The following is a 24,441-nucleotide window of genomic DNA, read 5'->3' as shown; positions in this document are numbered from 1 at the left end:
CTTTGAATGTATTGTTCAGGCACTGTCAAAGTCGATGGCAGAAATGGGAATACAAGCAGAGATGATCCTAATCCATCCCTAACCCAAAATACTCTGCTTAGTTATAAGACTGTTCACAACCAAACCAAGTATTTTGCTGAGCCTTGATAGAAAGAAGCCAGCACTGATGTTTGGATGCGAGTCTAATTATAAAATTGGGAACGAGTGGATTCCGTCCTCTCTGTTCTATTCAGATCAGTATCCTCATGTGAGGTGATTAGAGCTGTTCTGTATCTCCCTCTTCTGCTGTGATTTTCTACTCCAACCCTGGAGAAGTGCACTGGTGTCCAGTGACATCTGTTCTAAATCACGCTTTGGAAAAAATGTAAATACAGAAAACTTGAGGTCAGGCCCAGATGAAGCACTGGGCTAGCTCCCAAGGCCCCCCTCCATCTGGGATTGTTTGATGTAGGGGGGCCTTCTGCAATCAGAGCCATCAGTGAGGGTGGCAAAAAGACCCTTGAGTTGGGGCTTTCCACAGCTTCATTAAGAGGCATTGTAAGTATTAAAGTCTCCTGCTGAGCTCCCTGTCTGCAGAATCTGTGGCTGGGTCAGGCCAGCCATCTCTTTTCCTTATGGCTCCTCTGAAAACAGGGTGTGGTGCGCTGGGGAGTACAGAGGCTTCATGCTGCCCAAAAGGCAGTGGAGGTGAGTCCTCCATGACCTTTAGAGTTGTGCTGGGATAGATGACTCCAACCACTCTCACGCTCCTCAGGTTTTTTATAATTGATTTTTATTTGCGTCTAATTTCAGTGGTGTCAGAGTGTCTCTGCTCCAAGCGCAGGCCTGTGTGGTGGTTCTTCTGTATCTGAATCATCTGCCAGATTTGACTCAATCAAAATTTCACTGCGCAGTGATACAGTCATGTAGGACTAGTTGAAGGCTAAAACAACGCTGCAGGAACAAGTGCTAAAGGCCACGTTTGTGAAGGAGTTGAAGTGCCTCCACTGGTGTGTAGAAAGCATCTACTGGTGTGTTCAACAATTGGCTTCAACAGGCCTTAGATTCACAGGCACATTAGAAAATCCCCCTAGGTGTACAACAGATAGATCTTTAGTTTCTATAAGCTTGGTAAAGCTGGTGCTTTGTTTTCACACACTCTAGAGCCTAAGATCTTTTGGCGCTGTTCTGAGCATTATTGTTTCTCTAAGACCAATAACCATGAAAATGAAGCTCTCTTGGAAAAGCAACTGGGAAGCAGAGACATCTTAAGTAGAAACCAGTTTTAAAATGTAGAGTTGGCATACATTTTACATTCTTATCGAGTGTGTATTTATCAATTAGTCAGCAGCCTTAGCCAGTGGCTTTAATGATCTTCATGTGATTTATGCATAGCTTTTATTAATTGTGCCAATAGGGATAAACGCAGGATACAAATAGATGCAGATGTCTCACTTCTTTCTCCTTTAAATAATACCATTTTTTGTCATTAAGCTACGTTATTTTTAACCACTCTGCACATTGGGAAGTGGTGTTTTCTTACCTTCCATGCTACTGTCCTTTTGAAGGTAAGGCTCAAAATTTTCACCTACCCATATTTCCACTGGCCTGGGCTATGCCCAAGGCAGATACAGAAGTTAGGAGAAGCAAGCATTTTTTCCTTCTCCCCTTTCTCCCCTCAGCAGAATGTACATGAAATAGTAAGTAGGCCGCAGAAACAGAGAGCAAGTGATTGACTGGAGATCGTGGTAATTTGAGCAGTCAAAGGAAAAGGGGACCAGCACCTGGCTTTCAGTCTCTGTATCAATGAATATTTAACTACTTTATGCAAAGTGGGCCACTTTCAACAAATGAGGCTGAGAAACCTATCTAAGAATATTTTCTAGTCCAGCAGTTAAGTTACTCTCCTGAGAAGCATGATGTTTGAGTTCAAGTCCCTCTACCAAGGCAGTTAAAGGAGGTGTTTGAAGCTACATCTTTCACAACCTGAGAACATGGCCTAATCACTGAGTTTTTGGATATCAGCGGTGGCAGCACTACCTCCTCTGTTTTGGGAAAGGAGTCCCCTTGTGACAAAATCAAAATGTTTTGTTTTTGAGATGCCAAAACGAATTGTTTCAACATCTCTGAAGTTTTTTCATGTTATTTCAGCTGAAACTATGAGCTAATATGACCTGAATTCACAAAAAAGTTTCTGTTGCCCTAAAATTCCACTTTTAGTGAAGAAATAATTTACGAAAAAAGAAACCTGGCTAGCTTCTAACTCAGCTGCAGTTACAGTTGTCTAGCCTTGACACTTTCTGAAGAAGGCCCGTTAGTGCCTGTGCATTGTCGTTCTCATTGGCACACTTCTCTTCCATGTAGATAAAGTCCGACTAGAAATCGCTACCATTTAGAAATAAGGGGGGGTGCGATTTGACTACCCAGAGCTGAAAGCAGACTTGAATTTTACCAATGTGACATGCTAATGGCTAAGAAGTAGAAACACTTTTCAGATATCTTTAATCATTTTCATCCATTAAACTTCATTTAGACATTATGCAACTAAGCACTAGGCTGTTTTTAAAGACAAAACCCCTTATGCACATTGGCAAGGCCAGTGCGATCATTTTATTGACTTTGAGCTCTACTTTAATAGTTTCTCATGTTCAAATGCCAGTAGTCTAGAAGAGACTTTTTGATACCATCCAAAAAGCTGAGACACTTCATTGTGATGTCATTGACTGTGGGTTTTTTTCATTTAGTATTGACAAAATCACAATTTTCTGATGGATACTAAATTAAACTGTCATAGTCCTAGACTTTACTACATTTTAGAAATAATGCTGGATGCCAGCTTGGTTACTATTGGCAGCAGCAGAGCATTTCTTATCCACAGGTTGCCATGAGCTATGCACAGTGGGTAAGAGTTATTAAGCTGTCTGGAAGGTGAGAACCGCTGTCACTTGTTACCCGTTCCGTGGTGTAATGAAAGCTGAACATGTCATGCAGAGTTAGTATACAGGTCTCTGTTTAAATATTAGTAACTACAAAAATACCTAAAGTTCTTTAAAAGGATAAAAGTCCTCTTGCAGGCAGAATTACTAGTTTTGTTCCTTTGGTTCTTACGTAAAGTACAAGCTTTTGCCTCCTCTTCGGTGATGTGATACAAGAGAGGACCCAGACCTATACTTACTTCTGACTATTTTCATCATCCATAAATCAAATCAGAAAAGGTAATCAGTTGTGCTCTCTCAGCTCCTTGGTCCTCTTGGCTCCTTGGCCCTCTTGGCTCCTTGGCTTCTCTCCTACCATGATGTTTCATTACAGGGATGGACTCTGATGGACTCAGCCTCCTTTCTGTGGGCTCAGATTCATAGCTAGTGCTTGGGACTTAAGTCTTTCTTGAGCAGTGGCACAAAGCTACTACTCTTTCTTGTGTAAGAGGGCCAATAAATCACACAGCTCTTCCTGATATGATTGGCTGTCTCTCTCCGTATGTGCCTTGAGCTCCAATGAAATAAGTAATGATAGCGTTTAAAATATCATCATTCGACGTCTGAATTTAACAATTCAGCAGAGGTGACTGGGAAATTAATTCCTCTCAAGGCGCATGTTGCAACTTCTTTGTACGTTCAAACTGATACCGTAGTCCTGGCTGTCTGCAGCCATAAGGCAAAGAGAAAGGAGGATGGATGTGATGAGGCCATTAGTTCATTGCTGTCACCGTCCAGTGTTACAGAAACCTTCTCATCACGGGACACACAGTAGCTGCGCAGCCTAACACAGCTACTAGAGTCATCTTTCTCTCTCTAAAAAATAAATATGCAAAATACTAAGGCTTCACATTCCCAAACAGCTATCTAAGGCAAGGGTTAATGTTTTGTATCTCTGCGTGAACTTTTCAGATGAAGTGCTGTAGCAGAGATGTACATAGAATGCAAAGAAGTATTTGTAGTTAATCTCTAATATATACTTCAGTAGTAAAAATAAGTAATAATGATTCATTCTATGAAAGTAATGTTGCCCTTTTTATATCATGGTTTCTTTGCAACAAAACATTGTCAACGTAACGATGAAAGAACAGTAATTTGTTTCGAACAAATATGGGTAATTTGCTGATAGTAATAAAAAAGTAATAAATTATATCTTTAAATAATAAGTTTTATTTTAAAGAATATTAAATAAAGAATATTGGTCCAGTCCTACAAGCACGCACGTGGTCCATCGTTATACAGTAGCCTAATGCATTGACTTCACATAGATTGCTGGCGTGTGTAAGTGTTTGCAGTAAAAACTGCAAATCTTGTTTTGCAGTATGTGGTGGTGTAGGCAGTTTTTTTTTCTAGAAAATTGCATTTTAAGAGAAGAAAAAATACCTTTGGCACCTCATATTTTTGTGGCTGCTTTTTGAAGTTCCAAATAATGCAAAAACACCTAATCAAAACTGAAATGCGTGACGAGAGGGAGATAATTTCCTGCCACTCTACCCTGTGAAAGCAAACAATGAACTGTAATATGAGGTCCACAAGTCGTATTTCTTTGCTTTTTGCTGTATTACAATTTAAATATTTTTTTGAAAATGATCATTTTATGGGCCTCTTTGAAGTGATTTGTTTTGCACGTTACTTGAAAACATAAATTTTGCCTATTTTCTCCAGTTTACCTCTGTCCACCCACAAGCTTCATGTTCACTTAACTTAGATGATGCTGAGCAACTGCTTGCGGAATTGATACTTTTCATGAAAGCAAAAACTATTCATGTGATTGTTTTATTGAAGAATCTAACATCAGAATTTTTCATCAAGGATTAGCCTAAGTACGTCTACAGGTTGTTGTGTGGTTGCAGAAAGTGAATGGCTCTCTATTATCTCTGAATTAAAACTGCTTCATGAGTTCCTTCAAGTATGGTGTGGGCAGAAAGGGTTTTGGAGTTTTTTAGAGTCATTCTATTTTCTACAAATGAAGAGAAATACTTTCTTGTCTCTGCCCCTAGCCTTTTACTTTTTAGGGCCTTTTGTTAATTGAAATAATTAAGACAGTCCTCTCTAAATTGAGGAGTTTAAAATTCTATTATGCATTTCCATTTTAATCATATTTTTATAAACCTCATTAATATCAATGTAGTTTTTTCCCCGTATGTTTATATGCTTAGTGTTGTGGCTGGCTTCAGAAACTAATTCTAGTAGTGAAGTTATGCATCAATGTTAGCATTTTCAAGATATGAGCCTTACTGCTGAAGACAGGATATTGTCATTATTATTATGGCCTTATTTCAACAGCAGACTTTGGTGAATCTGTTCACAGTGGTAAAGCTGATTGTTAGTTTTTTTTCTCCGTGGGAAAGTTAATATAGAATAAGTTACGATAGAAATTTATGATATAGCTGCTCAGCTCATGCTAGTGCTTTGCAAAAGTGCTCAAGCTAGATGTGAATCAGACCCGGGAGGCAGTATAGCTCAATGAGTGCAGTGCTGTGCCTACGCTAATTAGTCCTAGGGAAAAGCAGAGCGGGTTATGGAGAAGAATTATATTAATACGGCCATACTGCTCCGGTAGTCAAGACAGATAAATCAGAAAGGGCTTGGGTATCTTTGCATGACATTGCATGGCAACAGGTACACTTGCGAAGCACTAGTTTATTCATGCTGTAACTCTGTGCGGTTCTTCGCAGCTCATTGACACAGGGAACTAGTGCATAGTAATTAATAAAGTGTTAATTCACAACTGTCCTTGCTCTGCTCTGCAACACCCACAGACCCAAGTATAGAATCATGGACACAAACAGAATTTGATGTGGTTGTATCACAAGCTAGTTCTGTAGGGGTATATTATTCTATTACCAGCTGAGAGTACAGTCCAGAGTGGTAAGAAAGGGACTGAAAAAAATCACAGAGCCACAGAAGTTAAGAGCAGGAAAACCTGCGCAAATCAACTCCCCAAACAAATTTCCTAAATCTCTCAGTCTGCATTTCCTGTAGTGGCAGGAAATTGAGTGTGCCTGCACTGACACACCAAGAAGGAACCTGATTTTCTAGAAAGGGTGAGCTGTAACCTTTCAAAAATCAGGCCCTCCTAGTGCCTCGTTTTGAACCCTAAAATTGCCACTCACTTTGGTAACGGAGGGTTCACTAAGCTCTGAGAAATAAAATGTCATCAAAGTCACCAGAATTAGTCATCTGTTTACAAGAAAAATGTAAACTCCAACTAATTCTGTAGCATTTAACGGTTTAAAATAAGTGGCACACAAGTACAAAGGCCACATTCAGAGTGGAATACAGTACACTGAGCTGACGTGCTAAGCCAAGCTATACCCTGTCAAGAAATTCAATTTCAGAAACAAAGTATTGTCACAAAAGCAAGTCAATGTAGTATCAGAAAGTAAACTTACTTTATTTGTACCTGCACATGTATGTGTATATATGTCCCTCTGCCCATGCGAGCTGAAGTTCTTTGCCTAGTTTCTCTTTAAATGCTTTTGGGAAGCGCTGGATTGGAGTGTGCAGATGTCCTTTGCACGCCCCAAATTCCTACTGCAGGTGATAGGAGCAGGTATCATGAAATACACGGCCTAAAATTGCTTTTTTAGGTTTGAGCATCCCAGTGTTGAAAATCTTTCCAGAACTCCCTCAGTGTTCTTTAAATATCTCTTCTGCATTTTCTAAATACACTTTCCTACCACTGGAAGCTCCCATCCACATTTACATCTTAACAGGACAAAAGTCAGTGATCTGACCTCACTGCTCCCAACTCCTGAAATAATGCCCTCTTATTCTTATACGTGTGTAGCACTCTGTCATGTGATTCAAAGCATAAGTTACTAACAAATGGTTTCTGGTTTAGATTTGGAAAGAGTAGTAGATCTAGGCGCGCTTTCACAGGACACATCCACCTTTAAAGTCTGAAGTTTTTTTCCAGTCCTACCTGTTTTTCTAACTCTGTGTCATTGGCTGAATAGTTTGCTTATGCTTCTTCAATTTTTCTTTCAAAATATTCCCTGGGAACTTACTGGCCAGAGTTTGATTTATAGTCAGTTGTGAACCGTCACTAATTGTAGGTCTAGTGTTAGGAGTCCCAGAGATGATTAACATCCCCTTAAAGGAGTGGATCGCTAGCACTTAACATGCGTAGGTCAGCAGCATTAGTCTCCTTTTTCTGGCCGAGATACCTTACTTCCAACGTTTACCAATGTCAGACCAAACCACTGCAGCAACATTGGGAAGCCCATGCTTAACTAGTGGCATTTTTGCTACTTTCAGTCAGGCTTTCTTGAATATTTATTTTAAAAGTTACTGCTGCCAGCTACCTTGAATTCAGAAATAAAAACCTTCTTTCTTAATGAAGAAATCTACTGAGAGTTTTTTCTTGGGCTTCTACCATTTATTCTTTGAAATATATGCTGAATCTGCTACACTCAAATTTGAGATACTAGTTGTATCAATATGGACCCATGGTTTCAAGCCTTTAGATATGCAAATTATGTTTCTGTAATGAACAAAACCTCAGAGACCATGCTGTTGTGGTTCCACAGAGCCTTTATTGCGCCTCATCATTATGCTAAATTAATACAAATTTCCTGTGTGTCCAGAATTCAAAGTCAATCAAGTGGCTTAATCTCTGAGGATGTGGGATAAAAACGCTATTATTACAGATTGGAAGAAGGTGAGGGATTACCTTTAAAAGAACCCAGGTGATATGCGAGGACAGCAGCTCTGAAACATGTACATTATGAGCCGCATCTTAACTGAGCGTGAACTTACCGAGCGCCTCCGTCCTACTTTTGATTGCACAGACCAACTCCCTCCATGTGTATGATGCATTTTTGGCAACTTCAGCAGTTGGCTTTGTAGAGAGGCAGTATTAGAAGGCTATTTGTGATTTGTTACTGGGCTCTGATGCAGGGAATGTTTTGACTTTTTATTTTTAAAAGTTAATCACAGTGTTTACTTTTTCTGTTTGTTTCATCTTTTTTCCCCATATGCTTTGCTTTTTTAGCTGGAATCCACAAAATGAGCGAAGCGTCCACTGAGTTTTCTGAGGCATATTAGCACGTGATATGCAGCTCTTGGGAAATCCACAGTCTGCAGTTTAAAAAAAACCTCTGTTTTAGCAGATCCAAAGATATCCTAAGTAATATCTCTGAAACTGATGGTATCTGTCATGATAGTTAAGATTCATATTTTAAATTTCTCAAAGCTGGTTAATCAATCAGATTATTTGACTAAATTATCAATCTAACTCTTTTTTGAAGGAATAGTTATCCTATTGCACAGAAATAATGAGTCATTCTACTGTTGATGTTTTATTTGTGAGGAATTTCTTTAATATCTTTTGTTTCTGAGCAATTTTTAAATCTCCCCATACCTCTAACATGAGATGCGGTTTTACTTTGGAAGAGAGGGAAGGACGGTTTAGTCAGCTGAGATCTTTTCTGATCATGTTCTCTTAACTTGGCTAAAGTAATAAACTGCACCAGCAACTCAAGTCCTAACCATGAGATAAAGGTGATGGGCCAAACTTGCATTGTGGTGAGGCACGGGGTGCACAAGGCCTGTGTAGGTGTCCCAGTGTTTTTGGCTCAAAACTACTATCTCAGAGTAATACCTACACAGAAGGGAAAATGAGGCCTGTCCAGAAAAATGAAGAATTCCTGGTTTATTGATGCATTCCTCTTTGCAAGGGATTTCCACTTCTGTCTTCCAGACGCTTGGGCTGATCTGGTGCAGCGCACCCAAAAGGCATGCACTGTGCAGCCGTTCTGCCACGAGTAGGCAAAGATGACCTTGAAATTATCTTTGCGTTCCAGGCTCTGACGTGGACCTTGTGAGGAGTCGCCTTATCCTCAAGTTCAGATATCTGTCCCTTGGGATTTAGACTGCTTGAATTTATTTTCAGTGGATTTCTTTCCTAGTCATTTGAATGTTTGTAACCTCACATAAAACAAAAAAAGTACATTTCCAGTCCATTCAAAGTCTGTCTAGCCAAATTTCCTCTCTGTGACAGTAACCAAGAGGAAAAGCCTAGCGTATAGTACAGAAGTAGGACAAGCAAGCAGAGATATTTGCCCAGAACGCTCTGCAGCCTGGCGTGGAGCATTTGTGGCTCAGGGATTTCCCGATCTGGAAGTGATCTCTTTGCATTTAATTGCTGTCAGTGAGTTTTTCCTCTGTGAATTTCTCCAGTCACTCATACTGGTTATACAGCGTTGCTCAAGCAGCAAAGACGACATCGCTTACCTCACATGATAATATAAGATAGCTATTTCTTATCACTCAGCAATTACCTTGTTAACAGTGGCTGCCCAGAGTGAGAACAGGGCTGCATCTGGTTGGATGGCTGTTGGGTCAGGCAGATCTCCTAGAACTTGAAAAAATGCTTCGAGATGTGCTAATTGCAGCATACCTAAATGGGCTGTTTTTCATCAGTAACCATCTCCTCTGCAAAGGTCTCAAGAATTAACAGAAAAGCAGTTTCAGCAGCAGCCTTGGGCCGAACGTAAGGATGGGAAGAAAAATGATCATCAGTTAAGTTTTCTTAATGGTCCAAAGGTAGTTTCTGCTATTCAGGGTGGTTTGACATGAAATTATTCTTAAAGTTGTAGCTTTGTAAACCTCTTTGACTAGTTAGCTGACGAGTTACCACACCTCTAGAATCCACTATGAACATTATTACATGCAGGGCACATGAGGGGGTGGCGTATATTCAATGCGTATAGGAAGATGTGTTCAGAACCGTGCTTGCAGGAGCATGCTGTTGGCTGACAGGTTTGAATCTTATCAGTGTTAGTCGCTGGCAGTTTAATTTTTTGGTATGCTTTGTTTAATCTCTGCCTTTCCCCTGTACAGTTAAATCATTCACAATAGAAACTGAAAGAACTGACAAATCCTGAAAGATCAGAATTGTACTGGAAGAGAAAAAAATAACAAAAGCCAAGATTCTAACTATTTATGGATCTTGTTTCCCAACAAAGTGTGTCTAAAAGCCATTGTCTCAGGGTTCAGAGACAGCTAAATGATTGATTTCACATAAAATATTTGTTGTTCTAATTACAGTATCATCTGGGTCTTTGGCAACAAACAGATGCAAAAACAGCCTTTACATACCATCTTGAAAAACTTATGATTTACTTAGTGTGCTTTATAATCTAAAGCATATGGCTTTGCCTAGAACTGCAGGATCCACAACGAAGCCATAAGTAACAAATCACTGGGTGGAAGAAAATGCATTGCTTCTGTTATGAGTCCTTTCAGTGTGTATATTCAAATGGTTCTGTTTAGGGTTATAAACAAAAGGCTGTGCTCACAGTTTCAGCAGTGTGTTACAGATTCTGGGATGCACATGACATCAAAGAGGCTACACTAATTTCCCTAGCAGTCGATGGCTCTTGGCACTATGAACACACTCCATCTGAATAAACAGAATTCTAGTTCACCACAATTGTGTGGGGAATCTGAGGTGATCACAAAGCTTGATTTTGTTTTATTTTAAATCTTTCCGTTGTAGGATTTTTTACCCCCTAAATGCTATGCGTTTTCAGTGAATCCAGTAACAACTTTTGGAGCTATAGGCTTAGACTGTAAAGCACTTGACACTGAAAATAATGAAATCTAACTTATTTTTCTCACCTACTGAATTCCAATAAAAGCTCTGAGTGCATGAGAATTGCAGGATTTGTTTAAGATTAAGCACTCTTCCTAAGCATTTTTTTCCCCAAAATTCGTTAGGATCTTTTCCTTTAGAAACATTTTTTGTGGAGCTCCAATAAGACATTTTGTGAAAGTAAGCAAGGGTTGAGGCCTTCCAGCTCCTCAAAGAACATCCCATTTATTGCTCTTTCCATGCTTGCTTGTCACTAGCGTCATGAGGAGCGCTGGCCCCTTTATTTTCCTGGACACTCTTCTGTAGAGAAAGGGAGTGAAGGAATTGAGTGGCAATTGACTGGTTCCCAGTCATAGTATATCTCATATCAACAGAGTGGACGGCCTTAATGAAGGTTTGCAGAGCTCTGAAGTTACTGCTATGTAAGCATGAAGTATCCTGGAGAGAATTATGATTGTTAATACTATTAAATATGCCAGTTTGCCTCCAGGCTCCTGATGTCAGTAGATAATCAAATCCTCTGACGCCAGAACTCAGTTAGGTTCTACTGCGGCACCGTTAGTGGTGGTTTATTCCCTTTTCTTCCATGTTTAGTTTCTCCGTATCTCACTTGATTGTTTCATTTTTCTCCTCTTTTTTTCCTTTCCATTTCTTCTTCCTGCAGTTTGCTCTTTCGCCTCCCATTAACTTCAAAAGGCAAAAGAAAAAAGGTATCAGAGACATGCCTGATTACTTAAGTCACCATTTAGTCTTGCTCTTTGCTTCTTGTTGCCCCATGTTGGTGTCTCTTGGTGTAGTTTTGCCCATATTGAGATTAAAATCTTTTGGAGACATGGTCTTTCCTTCCCTTTAGCCTGCTGCATTTTTGTGGAACTACTATAATACAGCTAGTATTTATAGTGTATAGGATAGATCTGGTAGCTTTCATTATTCCCAAATGAAGCTACCAGATTACTCTACAGTGCTTGTTCTGTGAAGTGTATTACAGCTGTTATCCTGTCCTTCCTTCTGATGCATTTATAGCTGGTAGCATTTAACAGGCAGTGATAAGGGCCTGGTGCCTCTTAATGAGTGCTCCTACTGCAGTCGTAGTGACCACGGTTTAGTGCAGAGATGTGCAAGATAGTTCTAAGCGTTCACTGGCTTGGCTGTGGCAGTCCAGCAGGTGCAGCAGGAGCTCAGCAGGGACTAACTGCCTGACTGTTCACTCTGCGTCTCAGGCAGGCTTTTCATTTTACTCCCGTTTTGCATTTATGGTGTGATGTAAATGCATGCGAATAGTGGAGAATCATAAGAATGAGAGAGGAAGGAAAACAAGTTTGTGTGAACGCTCATGGTCTGACAGCGCTATGTGCCCTTTGTAAATCTCTCTTTTTAAAATAAAATTGAAATAATTAAAATCATAAAGCTTGATTCATTTACAGCTTTTTTTTACCAGATAAATGAACTTCAGTCACTGCCGTTTAACACTGATATGAGTGGGATCAGGATCACTAGCCCCTCGAGTCCTCTGTTTGCGTAGACTTGTACTGCATGGAAGAAAATAGAACTGTTCCTTGAAGTCAACACGCTGCACATAATTACCTGTGTAGCATCCAGTCCAAGGAGGAAGATGTGCGTTATCATTGTCTGTGAGGTCATTTCTGCATTTGCCCAAAACTTCAAGAGGAAAAGTGAAGTTAACTTGCTGCCTTGAAAAATGATTCCAAATTGGAAAAGCTTGAAAACATCAGAATACATATAAATTATCAAAGGAGAACAAAGACAAGTTTTTCCACAAAAGTCTTCTCCCCAGGCTATAACAATGCTTTACACAGGCATGATCAATATATCCAGGCTTGAGAACCAAAGTCTTTTGGAATAAATTAGACTGGCAGGAAAAGAAACAAACAAAGAACAAATTAACATGATTTTAAACATTGCTTAAATTTTCATGAATGTAGACCTTGAGATGTTATGATGAGATCCCATGAGTCTGTGCTAATATTTGCTTATAATTAAGGGTTGTACTTTCATGTTTCATCTGATATTATAGATTGGAAATCAGCCACATGCTTACTATTTTTCTTGGTCATACCGATATATCTACTTTATTTGCTTACTCCATTAATAACAAATACAGTCCCCTAAATGGCCCCATTGCCTTTCCTTTGCCAGGCTGCCCCTTTCTCCTCGTACTGTAGATATGCCAAAGTCTACCTAATTAGACCAGGAGTATCCTTTCCTGTGATATTGTGTTTGTGTTCACCTATAACAGGAAAGAGATAAGATTAATCCCTTCCAAACCTGCTTTGTCCAAGTGACTTCAGAAAAAAAATGAGAGTCCCCAGCTCCACACTCTGATATGTGTTGTAGCAGAAGGGAGTCTCTTCAGCAAGGGAGTCAAAAACGGAGCCTATCTCTTGGTGCTGCCGTGTTGGCAAAGATGCCCTCTGTACGTTCCTGCTAAGAGTAAGATGTCATCCAGGGCCTAGTGGCACCTCTGCACTGCACTGGGCTTAAATCAAAGTGACTCAGTCAGTGGCAGCTACGAGTTACAAATGCAATTGTAGCTGCCTAATCACTGTTTTCTCTACGGAAGTCCCTGTGTAGAAAGAATTAGCAGTTTGGCAAAGTTATCAGCATCAAGGGGTTTCTAAAGCAAGGGCTTAGTCATAAACAGTTTATGAATATCTCAGTTTCATTTCAGAGAGCAAAATATGATGGTTCTCTGTCCCTCTTAGGAGAATTCCCCATGCCTATCCACAAGTTTTTAATACCATAATGAGCAGGGCAAACAGGACATCTAACATGAGATCGTCACTGAGTATCAGAGTGATGTCATCCCCCTCATGGGAAGTCATTAGAAATACACATTCTTGCAGGTGCTATTTTGAAAGTATTGGTCTGGGTCCAACTCCTAGGTGTCCTTATGTGAGTGGTAAAGAGCTTTTAAAGTCTTTTATTAAACCTTATTGCTCAAAAGCTTGTGGAGTTCTGAGAGAGTCCTTTGCAGTTTTTGGAAAGGATGGATTTTTAATAAGAAAAATCATCCAGATAAGATACAGCATATGAAATGTGCTAATCGTCTTCAAGCCAAGAGATGACATGAAAAGTGTCAGCATGATGGACGTGATGGCTAATCCAAGAAAAATGTTTCTGTCATCAGCCATAATAAGGCAGAGATGCATAGAAATTCAAAGGTGAAAGTGTATCCCAGAAATCAAAAGATCAATACAAAAGTCTTATGCAGATTGAGATTCTTGGTAAACATCACACTAGAGAAATGAATTAGTATTAAGTCAGAAGTGACCTATCTCGTATTTTAAATAAAAAGTCTTTGACTTTCACTTGAGTCCAAACAGACCTTTTCTGAGAGCTTCCAATCTTGCTTTGAGTTTCCCTCATATTGCTAAATCATTTTTCCTTCTAACTGATTGCTTTCATTATGTGCCATATTTCTGATCTGAGTTTTTCTCCCACTTCTAGCCATTAGACACTTCGGATCTTTGTTTTCTGAGCCCCCCACCGTCAGAAAACCTCCTTCTCTACAGGAATTTAGAATTGCTTTGCGTCATCTCTTACCTTTCTTTTGCATAAATTCATTAGATCAGTCTTCTTTAATTTCTCACTGTATGGCAGATTTGCCAGTTCTTGGATCATTTTTGTTCTCAAAACATTCTGACGGTGCCTCCGCACCCTCTTTAAAATAACTTTGCCCTCGACGATAACACCATTTTCCTATTTCTGTTGCGTATTCCTCTGCTTTGCCCCCAGTCTACTTCATATTCAGTGGAACAGCCATGATGATTTCCAAGTCTCTCTTGGAGACACTATTTTCCAATTACGTAATTTCCAGTTCTGAAAAATGTAACTCAGAGGTTGGACTTTGCATCTAGCTGAAAACACACGTTTTCGATTTGGTGGAGCATGGCAAGGTACTGGTTTATTGGCTTAGGCTCTTATGTACCGGAGGAATAAAAACGATGATCGGTACTGGTAACAGAGGAGTAACTGAAAACCCCATCGGTGTTTGTTTACTTACAGATACTTTATAGTCCATCACATCTACCCGTTTGCCAGTCTGTAACCCCCTTGACTGTGAGCAATATCAGTGTTGGGTTAGCTTCAGGGAAGCCTCCACGTCAGCTCACCTGTGAGTGTCAGCACTTGCTGTCGCCATCGTCCAGTTTGCCTCTCTGGGTTCGAGTGCAGAAGGGAGGAGGATGCCACAACCTCAGTTTAGCCTACGCTTGCCAGATCAGCTGGTCTCACGTGCTTGACGGAAAGAATCACGCCTGCTCTGTGTTATTTCTGCACCATAGCAAGGAATTTACCAATAAAAAATTGTAACCTAAGGAATTTCTGCTCTTGGTGTTACACAGGAAAAGCTCTTTTCCAGACAAAAGAGAGGCAAATATCTGGCATCAGATATGGTTGCTGAAGGACAGCCTGAAGGAAGTGCACGTGCTTACTCTCTCATCTGGTCTCTAAGTTTGTAGCAAATGCAGGAATTGGGGCATAGCAGAGGTGCCTGGCACAATTTGGGTGCGGTATAAACAATGCTCTATTCATGATATTGGTGCTGCTGCTATTGTTGCTAAAATAACACGTGATTTATTTTCCCCCCATTGGTAGCCTTAAGTTTGTCATCAAAGCAAAATATTTTAGAATGCCATTTAAAACTCCCATTCAACTGCTGAGTGTTGAGCACATGTTAATACAGTTTTCTCCAGATATGGTAGTTTATGATAAGTGTTACCAGATTTTATACTGTTCGTGTAGTATGCTGCTAAGCACTAAGACGAATGGGCCCACTGAAAGGGTATTTCCTTTGGAGGACACAAGCTGCAGACCACACATGGAATATGCAGAAATAATTAAGTGTCAGGATAAAAAACTAGAGCAAAATGTTAGTGTCTCAGAATTCTAATGAATAAAAGACATTTTGAAAACAAAGAATACTCATATAGATGTTCGGCAAAATAACATGGAGGCTGCAACAGCATTTTGGGGGAAAGGAAAAAAGAATTCTCCATCATCTTATAATACTTTAACTATTTGTGTGTTGTATATTTATTTTTGGCAAGCTGCAGAGAGGTGTGAGGAAGCGTGCAGATCTCTGAAGGCCTGATTCTTTATTCATGCCAGCCTCTTGCTAGAATAAAAAAGAAAATTATTTTGGGGGGAGTTACTCCACAGTTTCATTGCTGTAAAAAGGAACTCACTGGGCCTTGAGACTGAAATCATTGCTGGCAAAAATGACAGAGCCTGCTCTCCTGAGACAGAGAACTCTAGGACCTATTGGTATAATTTTCAGAGGAAGCATATAGAAAGTAGAAGGTAGGTATGGCAAGTCTTTGGCAAAACTTACAAACTTCAGAGGGAACAAAATTTCACCTATATCCTATCTAAATATTACGGAAAAAAATTTCCAAAGACACAGATATTACTTGAGCACCTAATTTCCCCAGACTCTCAAGAAGTATTTTCTGTAACATCTTCTGCTTTGCCTGGTTGTATGCTATACAGGTAAGTAGCAAAGGTTCAGGCTCAATTATCACAATCTGATAAGCAAAAAAAAAGGTTTACTGAACCTGAGAAGTAGAAAGAACTGAAACTTAGGAGATCGTAATTAGCAAACAATATGAGCATATGACTTAAAAGTTATTTTGTTTTACTGGAAAAATGTCACCTTTCTGTATAAAATCAGTTTTGAATTTTAGACTCGGTTTCCTGGTGGTCATTTAACCCATCGTCCCTCCCAGGTGGTGTGAGGGAGCATGACGGTCGGTGCGAGACAAGCGCTCCCCTCCCACGCAGGCACTGTGCTCCCATCCTGAGAGGAAACTAGGATCTTTCGAGTTTTGCTGCGGAGAGGAAGAAAAAAAACAGTGAAAGAGAGAAAATCTCCCAGACAGGCAGTCATTTGGCTGAAAAGGCCTAAGTTCAACCACCTCCTCTACCTCATTCAGTAATTGCAGAAAAATACAATAGTTGCAGCCTGTGAACCTGAGTGTGTAATAAGCCTCCTTTGGAGTATTACCTCCTCCTCAAGGCCAGATCTGAAAAATGGATTTGTAAGATGAGAGCACTGCTTCCGCACAAGCCATGTTGACTTCAGTTTTGAAGTGTTTAAAGGAACTCCTGTGCTACTTGAGCTTCGTGCTGCTCCTTTGTATCAGAGCAAGTTTCCCCTGCAGTATGGGATGCAAATATAATTTTACTTCAGTGCTACCAAAACCTCTTTTTTTCATACTGTCATTAAAATAATTTTTATTTTTAACATGAAGATAGCACAAAAGTCAAAGACATTGGGGGAATTATTACCCCCCCACTGTCATTTAGTCATGCAGTGTTTCTGATTTTCCCTGAAAATAGTCATTTCATTCTGGCAGTCTAAAGGATGTGCCACAGAAAATAGCTAGGGTACAGCGCAATGTAATGTCTTTTTTCCTTAATATGAAAAAAGGCAAATGAAAATAAAAAGGCTGTTAGTTCTTTTCAGAATCCACTCCTTCTGAAATTTTTCCCTCATCTTTAAACTCTGTTTTCCAGATGACTTTAAGCAACTGTTAGTCTACAGCACATCGCAACTTAATATTAAGAGGGCATAATTCCAGACAGGTCCGATCACTCTGATTAGACAGAGACCCATGTCAAGAAAGTAGCCTTTGTATATAATAGAAATGATGATAATAGACTAAGTCTCATCAGTCAAAGGGCTTTATTACTGTCTACTGTAGAAGAACGGTTTTGCTGCTCCTGGATGATATATCCCTAGCTAGTCACAATATACCTCATTTCCTGCCTAGATAACAGAAGGCACTAAGATAAAGAGTGAAAGGAATAAGGGGCTATGTGATACAGATATATGGAAGAATAAAAAATGTTATAAAAGTAAAAACGAAGTTCTCTTTAAAAACTCTTGTTGGAACCAAGTTTCAAAACAAAAAATAAAGATCCCCAAGTTTGTGTGTGCTTACTTTGGATGGGACAGATTTACTAATTAATCCAGGACCAACTAGGACAGAAGAAAGGACTCTTTACAGACAGAAATACGCTAAGACACTCACTGCACCTGGCACAGCTTAAAACTAAATTGTATTTTCTTACTGTAGGTTCAGAAAACTGTCTTGAACAGAAGCTGAGAACACCTCGTCGTCGATGTCAGCAGCCCAAAATGCTGAATAGCCCTGAGGACAACATGTACTATAACCAGTTAAATGTGAGTTCAAAGTGGCAATAAAGCTGTTTTACTGGCTTTGTTTCCAGATAATAATTCTGTTATTAATACCTGTTTCAGCCCCTCCAGCCCCACCCCCACGTTCTTCTGCTCTCGTCTTGAACATGTGCTTATGCTCTTTATCTGTTGCTTTCATGTCAGGATGTCTGCCTTCACGGTGAATAATTGATGTGGTTTATCAAAGACGAGCAAGATGCATGCTTCATCAGGCTCACTTGAGCCCTTTGATCAAAAAAATTATGCTGTGACTTCTGATATTATCAGCATCTGCTTGCATTCAACACAAAATCACTTTGAATTAAAAATTAACGACTTGCTGCTTTGCTTTGACTGTGTGTTCTTGGCCCTCTCCACAGGGAACTCTAGAATATCAAGGGAGCAAGAGGAAGCCAAGAAAACTTGGGTAAATATCTATCTTCTTAGTTCTAAGCAACTGTAAACAGAAGAAGTCCTTTGTGATATTACAGAATATGCAAAACTTTCTAGAGAGGTTTCTAAAAATAAACAATTAACATATCTCTGTGCATTGACATTGGACATTGGACATTTTCTGCAGAAGCAAATATAAAACTTGTGTGTACTGCTGTCTGTAGACACTAGAACTGATTCTTACAGAATATGCTCCCAAGCTCTCTCAAAGTACTACTCCAAAAACAAATAGCCTTCTTTATGTTTCTGAATGTATTTAGCACTAGTGATAGGTGACACATGAAGGGTTTTGAAACTGAAGTACTCTGACCTAGAACGTGGACAGAAGCCCTGCAAGCTCTCCAGCGCTGCGCTGGCAGTGTGCTTCAGTCCTCCCCTGGGAGCACGTTCTAGGAGCTGACAGAGGGGCTGCTCTGCCCAAGTGGGAGCTGCTGCTTCTCGACCTGGCTGAGGCCAGCAGTCACTTCCCATTTTCACGTAAGCGGTTATCACTTGGAAATAGGTAGAAATCGCTGAATACAATTTACGAACGCTAAACCGGCTACTATACAGTCACCAAAATATTTCACTGATTGATGACCTGGGCCAGGTCTCAGAGAGAACTGATGGATGCTGGGTCTCACAAAAGCATCTATTCCAGTTATATACAAGAATTTTCTATATTACTTTATCTGTTTTTCGTTCATCCTCTGAAGATTGAAGTAGTGAATAGCAGGTCTTTGGGTCAAAGCTCAAGCCCAGAATTTTGCTTGGCTATACAAAATTTGATTTATTTGATTTTCCTCCCCTAATATACAAAAATTTGTATTTCATGTAGGGAACAAAAACACTAGCATGGGACTGCAGTGCTCATCATGCATCACAGAAAAATGAAGGTCCCTTGTTGTCTATAAGGCTTTACCCAAAAACTGATGGTGTGATCTTTGGCTCATGTTCACAGCAAACCATCTATCGAAATCATACCCTACTTACGGAACATGCACAGATAAAAAAGCTAAATTGCTCAGATGAAATACCCATTTGATACAAATGGGTTTGGTCTCTCATTTGGTAGACCTAAAAAAGAAAGACCATATTTCCTTTCACAAATCCTCGGAACCATTCAGAGTATAGCAGTAAGAAAATAGAAGTAAAGAACATGTTTAAAAGCTACATCTTTCTGATCGCATCATCACATCTTTTTTTCCCCTTTCTTGTATTAGCACTTTTCATTCACAGAGAAGTTTCTATTTCTTAAGATGCTGACAGAATTCATTTTTAACTTAATAAATGTTCTTTGTTTTCTTTCAAGCCAAATCAAAGTGCTTGATGGAGAGGATGAGTACTACAAATCACTGTCAGCTGTGGAATCTATACCTGAAGATGACAGCTCCCTCAATTCCCCATCTCCTTCTCCTTCAAGAGGAGTGTCTTTTGCTCAGAGCTGAACTTCACTTATTCTGTTGTCTAATGCTGGTAAGAGTATTTTCATGCTGATAATCTCTTCCAATTAACTTTGTGCGTGTGTGTGTTTACATAATGTATTAAAAAAATAATTCCAGCCAGTAACTTCCTTTCAGTAATTTAGGCCTGGTTTTGCAGATGTAAGTTGCCCCATTCAGCTGTATTTCTGTAAGCAATTCCAGTTGAAGTGGAGCAGCACTATATATATGTCTTGATACTGGTCACAGACATCTCTTCAGCAGCAAGGTTAGCTCATACAGTTCCGCTCCTTGTCCCTACTCCCCCCAGCTGCTGTTCCCACCCTGTGCCATCCCTTCTGGTGTGCTGGCGTAACTGTTTGTAGAGCTGTGTGGAAAATACGATGAAGGAACTGATCTGGATTAAAAGAACTCTGCACCAAAAAGTATCATATGGGGTCACAGTGAAAGTGTTTTATATTTCATTAGACTGATTTTACACATTCTCTGTTATAACTGTCTGTGTTTTGTATGGCTTTTAATTACTACAAAAATTTAGAGAGGAAAATAATCTCGAATGATGAAAGCGTGACTCAGAATTTACCTCATAAATATTTTTTGTATAAAATATTAGTTTACCATAAGTTTATCTCAAAAAATTACTCCAAATGTGAGAAGCAAAATAGTTTTAAAGATAACATTAGATGTTTTCACCGACCACTTCATGGAGCCCTTGTGACTAAGCCATCATTATGCTTGGATATTCTTGTTCTCCATGCAAGTATTTCATTTCTTCCTTAACCTGTATCTCTGCACTTCAGTGATTCCTGCATTTCCACAGCCCTCTTGTATGTAACAAGAAAAAATTTCACCTGCAAATTTTTCTATTCACTTTTGCTATTTTCCAAATCCGTAATGAAACAATATGTAACTTTCTGTGAAATTCTGAGATGCTTTGCTGGTAGCCTTTTCCATGGCAAAAACTGGATATTTCGTCATATTCTTTACTTTCTGGTTCTGAGCCACAATTTTTATGTGTGACAATTCTTTGTTTCTTTTCCATACAAGCTCTTGTTCAACAGTTTTGGAAATAATTTTCATATATGTGCCACCTTATCAATTATCTCAAAATGATTTTTTTGAAGGAACCATGCTGATTAAATTTGACTGTGTATAATATAGAGCTAAGTGCTATGCTTGTTTTTGTCTCTCCTCAGGCGGGTTTGCCCAGATCTGTGCTAACAAACCTTCTTCCTTGTGGAGATGCAGTTCACACTTGTTCCTTGAGCTACAGCATTTCTTGCTATCAGAGTTCACTGGTAGTGTCTTTTTGATTACAGAACAAGGAAAAATGGCATGGGAGATGATAGGCAATTGTAGTCAGAGCATCTCTAAGTTAGAACAGAGTTTTGGAAGTAGAAGAGGGAAGGAAATGGATAGTCCAGCAAAAGCTGTCTTTCCCAATAAACACAGCAGTGAAGGCAGGCAGATGAGGACAAGAGGTGGATTCAGCTCTTCCAAAAAGAGCAATCCTTCACTCATTTTCCACCTAATATATGACAAGAGATGGAAACTAAACATTAAAATCCTGCAAGAGACAAAAGTCTTTCAGTCGTTCTCCACTGCTGCACATGTGAGCATGGGCTTTAGAGCCTTTACAATTTAAGGACTAAGGACACTTGGTGAGTAGCTGCAAATGAGGTAATGATATTAGAAAACACAGTACAAGTATGAGTGGTAACTGATGAGATGCATGCATGCAGATCAGTTTCTTTACATTTCATCAAAATGTAACAAGAATGAGTATTAATTACGCTACATCAATGAAACATAACGTACAACTTCTCTTTTTTTCTTGTAATCCATAAAGTCTCCTGGTCCGTTGATTTGCTATATATCTGAATGGAAAATACCGTTATCTTGAAAGGAGTCAGATGACTTTGTGTATTCTTTTACTGACATAGGTCACAAGGAACTCCAACAATGTGGATACTTTGTGGTTCCATTCCTCCTTTTCGAAAACTATTTGGGAAAATAAAGCTTTATTTTTAGTGTAATCAGTATTACATGCAGCTAGAGTTGATCAGTTTTGTCTGGTATATGGTAGTGAGACTTCCAGTCGGTTATTATGTCACCTGTCCAAAAACCAAAAGCATCAAAATGTGGTTTGAGTACCTTACACTTAGTAATACATTACTCTGAGTAGTTTTATTAATTTGATGTAGAAGTAATGTGACGTGAAAAAACATGTATAATTCAGTGATGCACTTAGGCCAAAGCTTAAGTCTCGCCGAAATCAATGGAATTTCAGCACATGATGAAGTGCTTTGCTGAAGGGGGACCCGAGTAAACAAGAGCAGCTTCAGAACATGAAATAGGAAAGCACGAGGAAAATGCGAACACTCCTTAGGTATCTTTTTTTCTTCATCCCAATTGTTGAGTTTGTATTAATCTCAATTATCAGAAATGGACTTTAAAGAGATTTTGTGTCATATTTTGAGCATTCTTTAATTGTATGGAAAGGGTAAAACACAATGTTTTCCTTGTTACATGCAGCACTGCTATCTACATCTGGTAACATTTTTCAAATGAGTTTCATGTCACTAATTTTTTTATACTACAGTTACTGTCTAAAAACTGCTGTTGAGTTGTGCGTTCTCATTCTTGCTACTTCTTGGCTAAGAACTGCAGACAAAGCCAGTCTGTGCATTGTATTATTTCATAACCTATCCCCCCTTCCTCATTTGTTTTTTGACCTCATTCAGTTGACCCTCACCACATAACCCCTCTGAGGTGGCATGTTCTCATCCTCATTTTGGAGCATGTATATGCCTTTATTTCAGAGCAGTCTTATTATTAAATGCCATATCATCAGCTTGCTGCAGATTAGTGCAGCCGCGCTAAAAGTGGCTGAAGAGATGAACTTTTGTTGCCACGTTGGTAGATACATTTGTTTGGGTTGATTGATTTGTACATGGATAGGGTGATGGCTCAAATGTTTTGAAATTTGAAGTGCTTCTTCAAAAATTCTGACATGCGTTACTACTGTGGTGCTCAAGAGATGCTTCCTCTAAGAAGTGGCCTAATCAGAGTCAAATCCAGTGGGAATGGGAGTCACAGCGCACTTGAAGTGTGGAGATGTGGTATCCTGTGTATTGAGACGCCATCGTTTCCTGCTGGCTGCATCTCTGAGTTCTTCCCTTGCTTAGTGCTGCAAGAAAGGATGTCGCTGTCTTCTTGGCTGAACCTGCTCTTACTGAGGAGCTGTACTGGAGGCAGCAGGAATGTTCAGCCATCAGCGCTGGATGATCTGTTATGGCAGTGATTGTATTTAGCTTAGCTGGGGACAGTATTTGTGCTGTAAAAGTAGGGCTGTTCAGTAAAGATAATATTTTGTGAGGCAGCCTGCTCAGCAGCCTCTGCAAGAACTCAGTGAGAGCAGAGAGGTGCTACTTAGCACAGAGGAAAGGTTCCTTGCTCCAGCAGTGAGAACTGGCTCCATTTGGGAATGCAGTGGGAGCTGGGAGCTTTACGGCGCTGCTGGCCGTGCATGAGCACGCGTCGGAGGTAGGGAGCCTTAGACTGAGAAGCAAAGGAAGAGCAGCAGTTTTTGTCTGCGTAGGGTGATAAAAAGCCTCTCACTGGCCCTGAGTAGAGAGCACTGTGCTGCTGATGGCTAGCTAGTTGGTGGAGTGGAGAACAGTTAAAGATGCAAAAATAAAATAGATTTTAAAAAGATGGTCTAAATATATGTGAGATCAGATCCAAGGATAGATGAGTAGCATGTCATAAGAAACAGGAAGGAGGAGGACAGGAGGCATGTCAGTTTGATTATCATGATCAGTAGGAGCATATCAATGTGAGTTGTTTAGATTTTCTCATTTGATTTTGATACTATTGCAATATTGTTCTGATTTATTTCTTTTCACTTATATTATACTGAAATATTGATGTCTTTAATGTATATAATAGTTTGTAACGTATCCTGTTCTTAATATTTTATAAAAGTGAAGCATGTAAGTTATGTTTTGAGCTAACTACACAGAAGAAAATTTGTTAGATAGTGTGTAATAAATTAAACACTTTTCAGCAAAGGGGAGAGAAAAGGACAAGGGGTTTCAGTAGATTTCTCCTACAGACCGTAATGGTACTAGGAACAGGTTCCCCCGCTGAGGACAATTTCTGCTTTTCAGTTACGGTAGCATAAAAACTCTTCTCTGTGCCAACATAAATCAGACAGGGAGCTTTTGGACATTCGTCCTTTTCATTTGGTAATTTTAAACTTGCTTCTAACTTAAACATTTACATCGCTCTCGTAACATAAAGGGACCTTAGAATGTGAGTCAATTTCAGCTATCTTGAATTTGCCCCCACTGCGACATCCCTCACCCATACACTTTCAGAGTGGTGGAACGGCTTTTGGGCACTGAAGGTCTTCTAAGTGTCCCCTGTCATGCCATCTGAGGAGTTGTTGCTACTTTGGAGCTTAAACAATTTGGCTATAAATCATGTGAAAATACAGTTTGCTAAGTGCAATCAAATCAAAGGTTAGTTTTCTTTCTGGCAACAGTGATCAGAACCAAATTTTTCACAGGCAGATACAAAAAGTAACCTACGCTGCATACTTCCATAATCATCTTCCTAGAAAGAAAATTTCATCCTAATACCAGGAAACTACTGGTTATCTTGTGTCATTTAGCATAGTTGCTCATATAAGCGTAATACTTATATACTTGCTTGCATGATATTGTAATATATTTTGTTTAACTGTGAATGTTTATGCTTCTAAGCAAATGTCTCATTGTGTTTTAATTCCACTAAGTTCCTAAC

General features: G+C 39.5%; 1 protein-coding gene across 1 annotated transcript in view; it reads left to right on the top strand.

Moving 5' to 3' along the window:
• Positions 1 to 19,805, top strand: part of MYO3B (myosin IIIB) — a 219,290-nt gene extending 199,485 nt beyond the window's left edge. The window contains exons 36-39 of the mRNA XM_068948639.1: positions 17,658 to 17,764; positions 18,139 to 18,185; positions 19,503 to 19,666; positions 19,793 to 19,805. Of these exons, the coding sequence (XP_068804740.1) occupies positions 17,658 to 17,764; positions 18,139 to 18,185; positions 19,503 to 19,638 (290 nt within the window). The 3' untranslated portion in view covers positions 19,639 to 19,666; positions 19,793 to 19,805. The remainder of the gene's footprint in view (positions 1 to 17,657; positions 17,765 to 18,138; positions 18,186 to 19,502; positions 19,667 to 19,792) is intronic.
• The last annotated feature ends 4,636 nt before the right edge of the window (positions 19,806 to 24,441 follow it).

This window comes from Struthio camelus, chromosome 6 (genome assembly GCF_040807025.1).
Source record: "Struthio camelus isolate bStrCam1 chromosome 6, bStrCam1.hap1, whole genome shotgun sequence".
NCBI lineage: Eukaryota > Metazoa > Chordata > Aves > Struthioniformes > Struthionidae > Struthio > Struthio camelus.
This window is presented reverse-complemented; position numbering and strand designations above follow the sequence as displayed.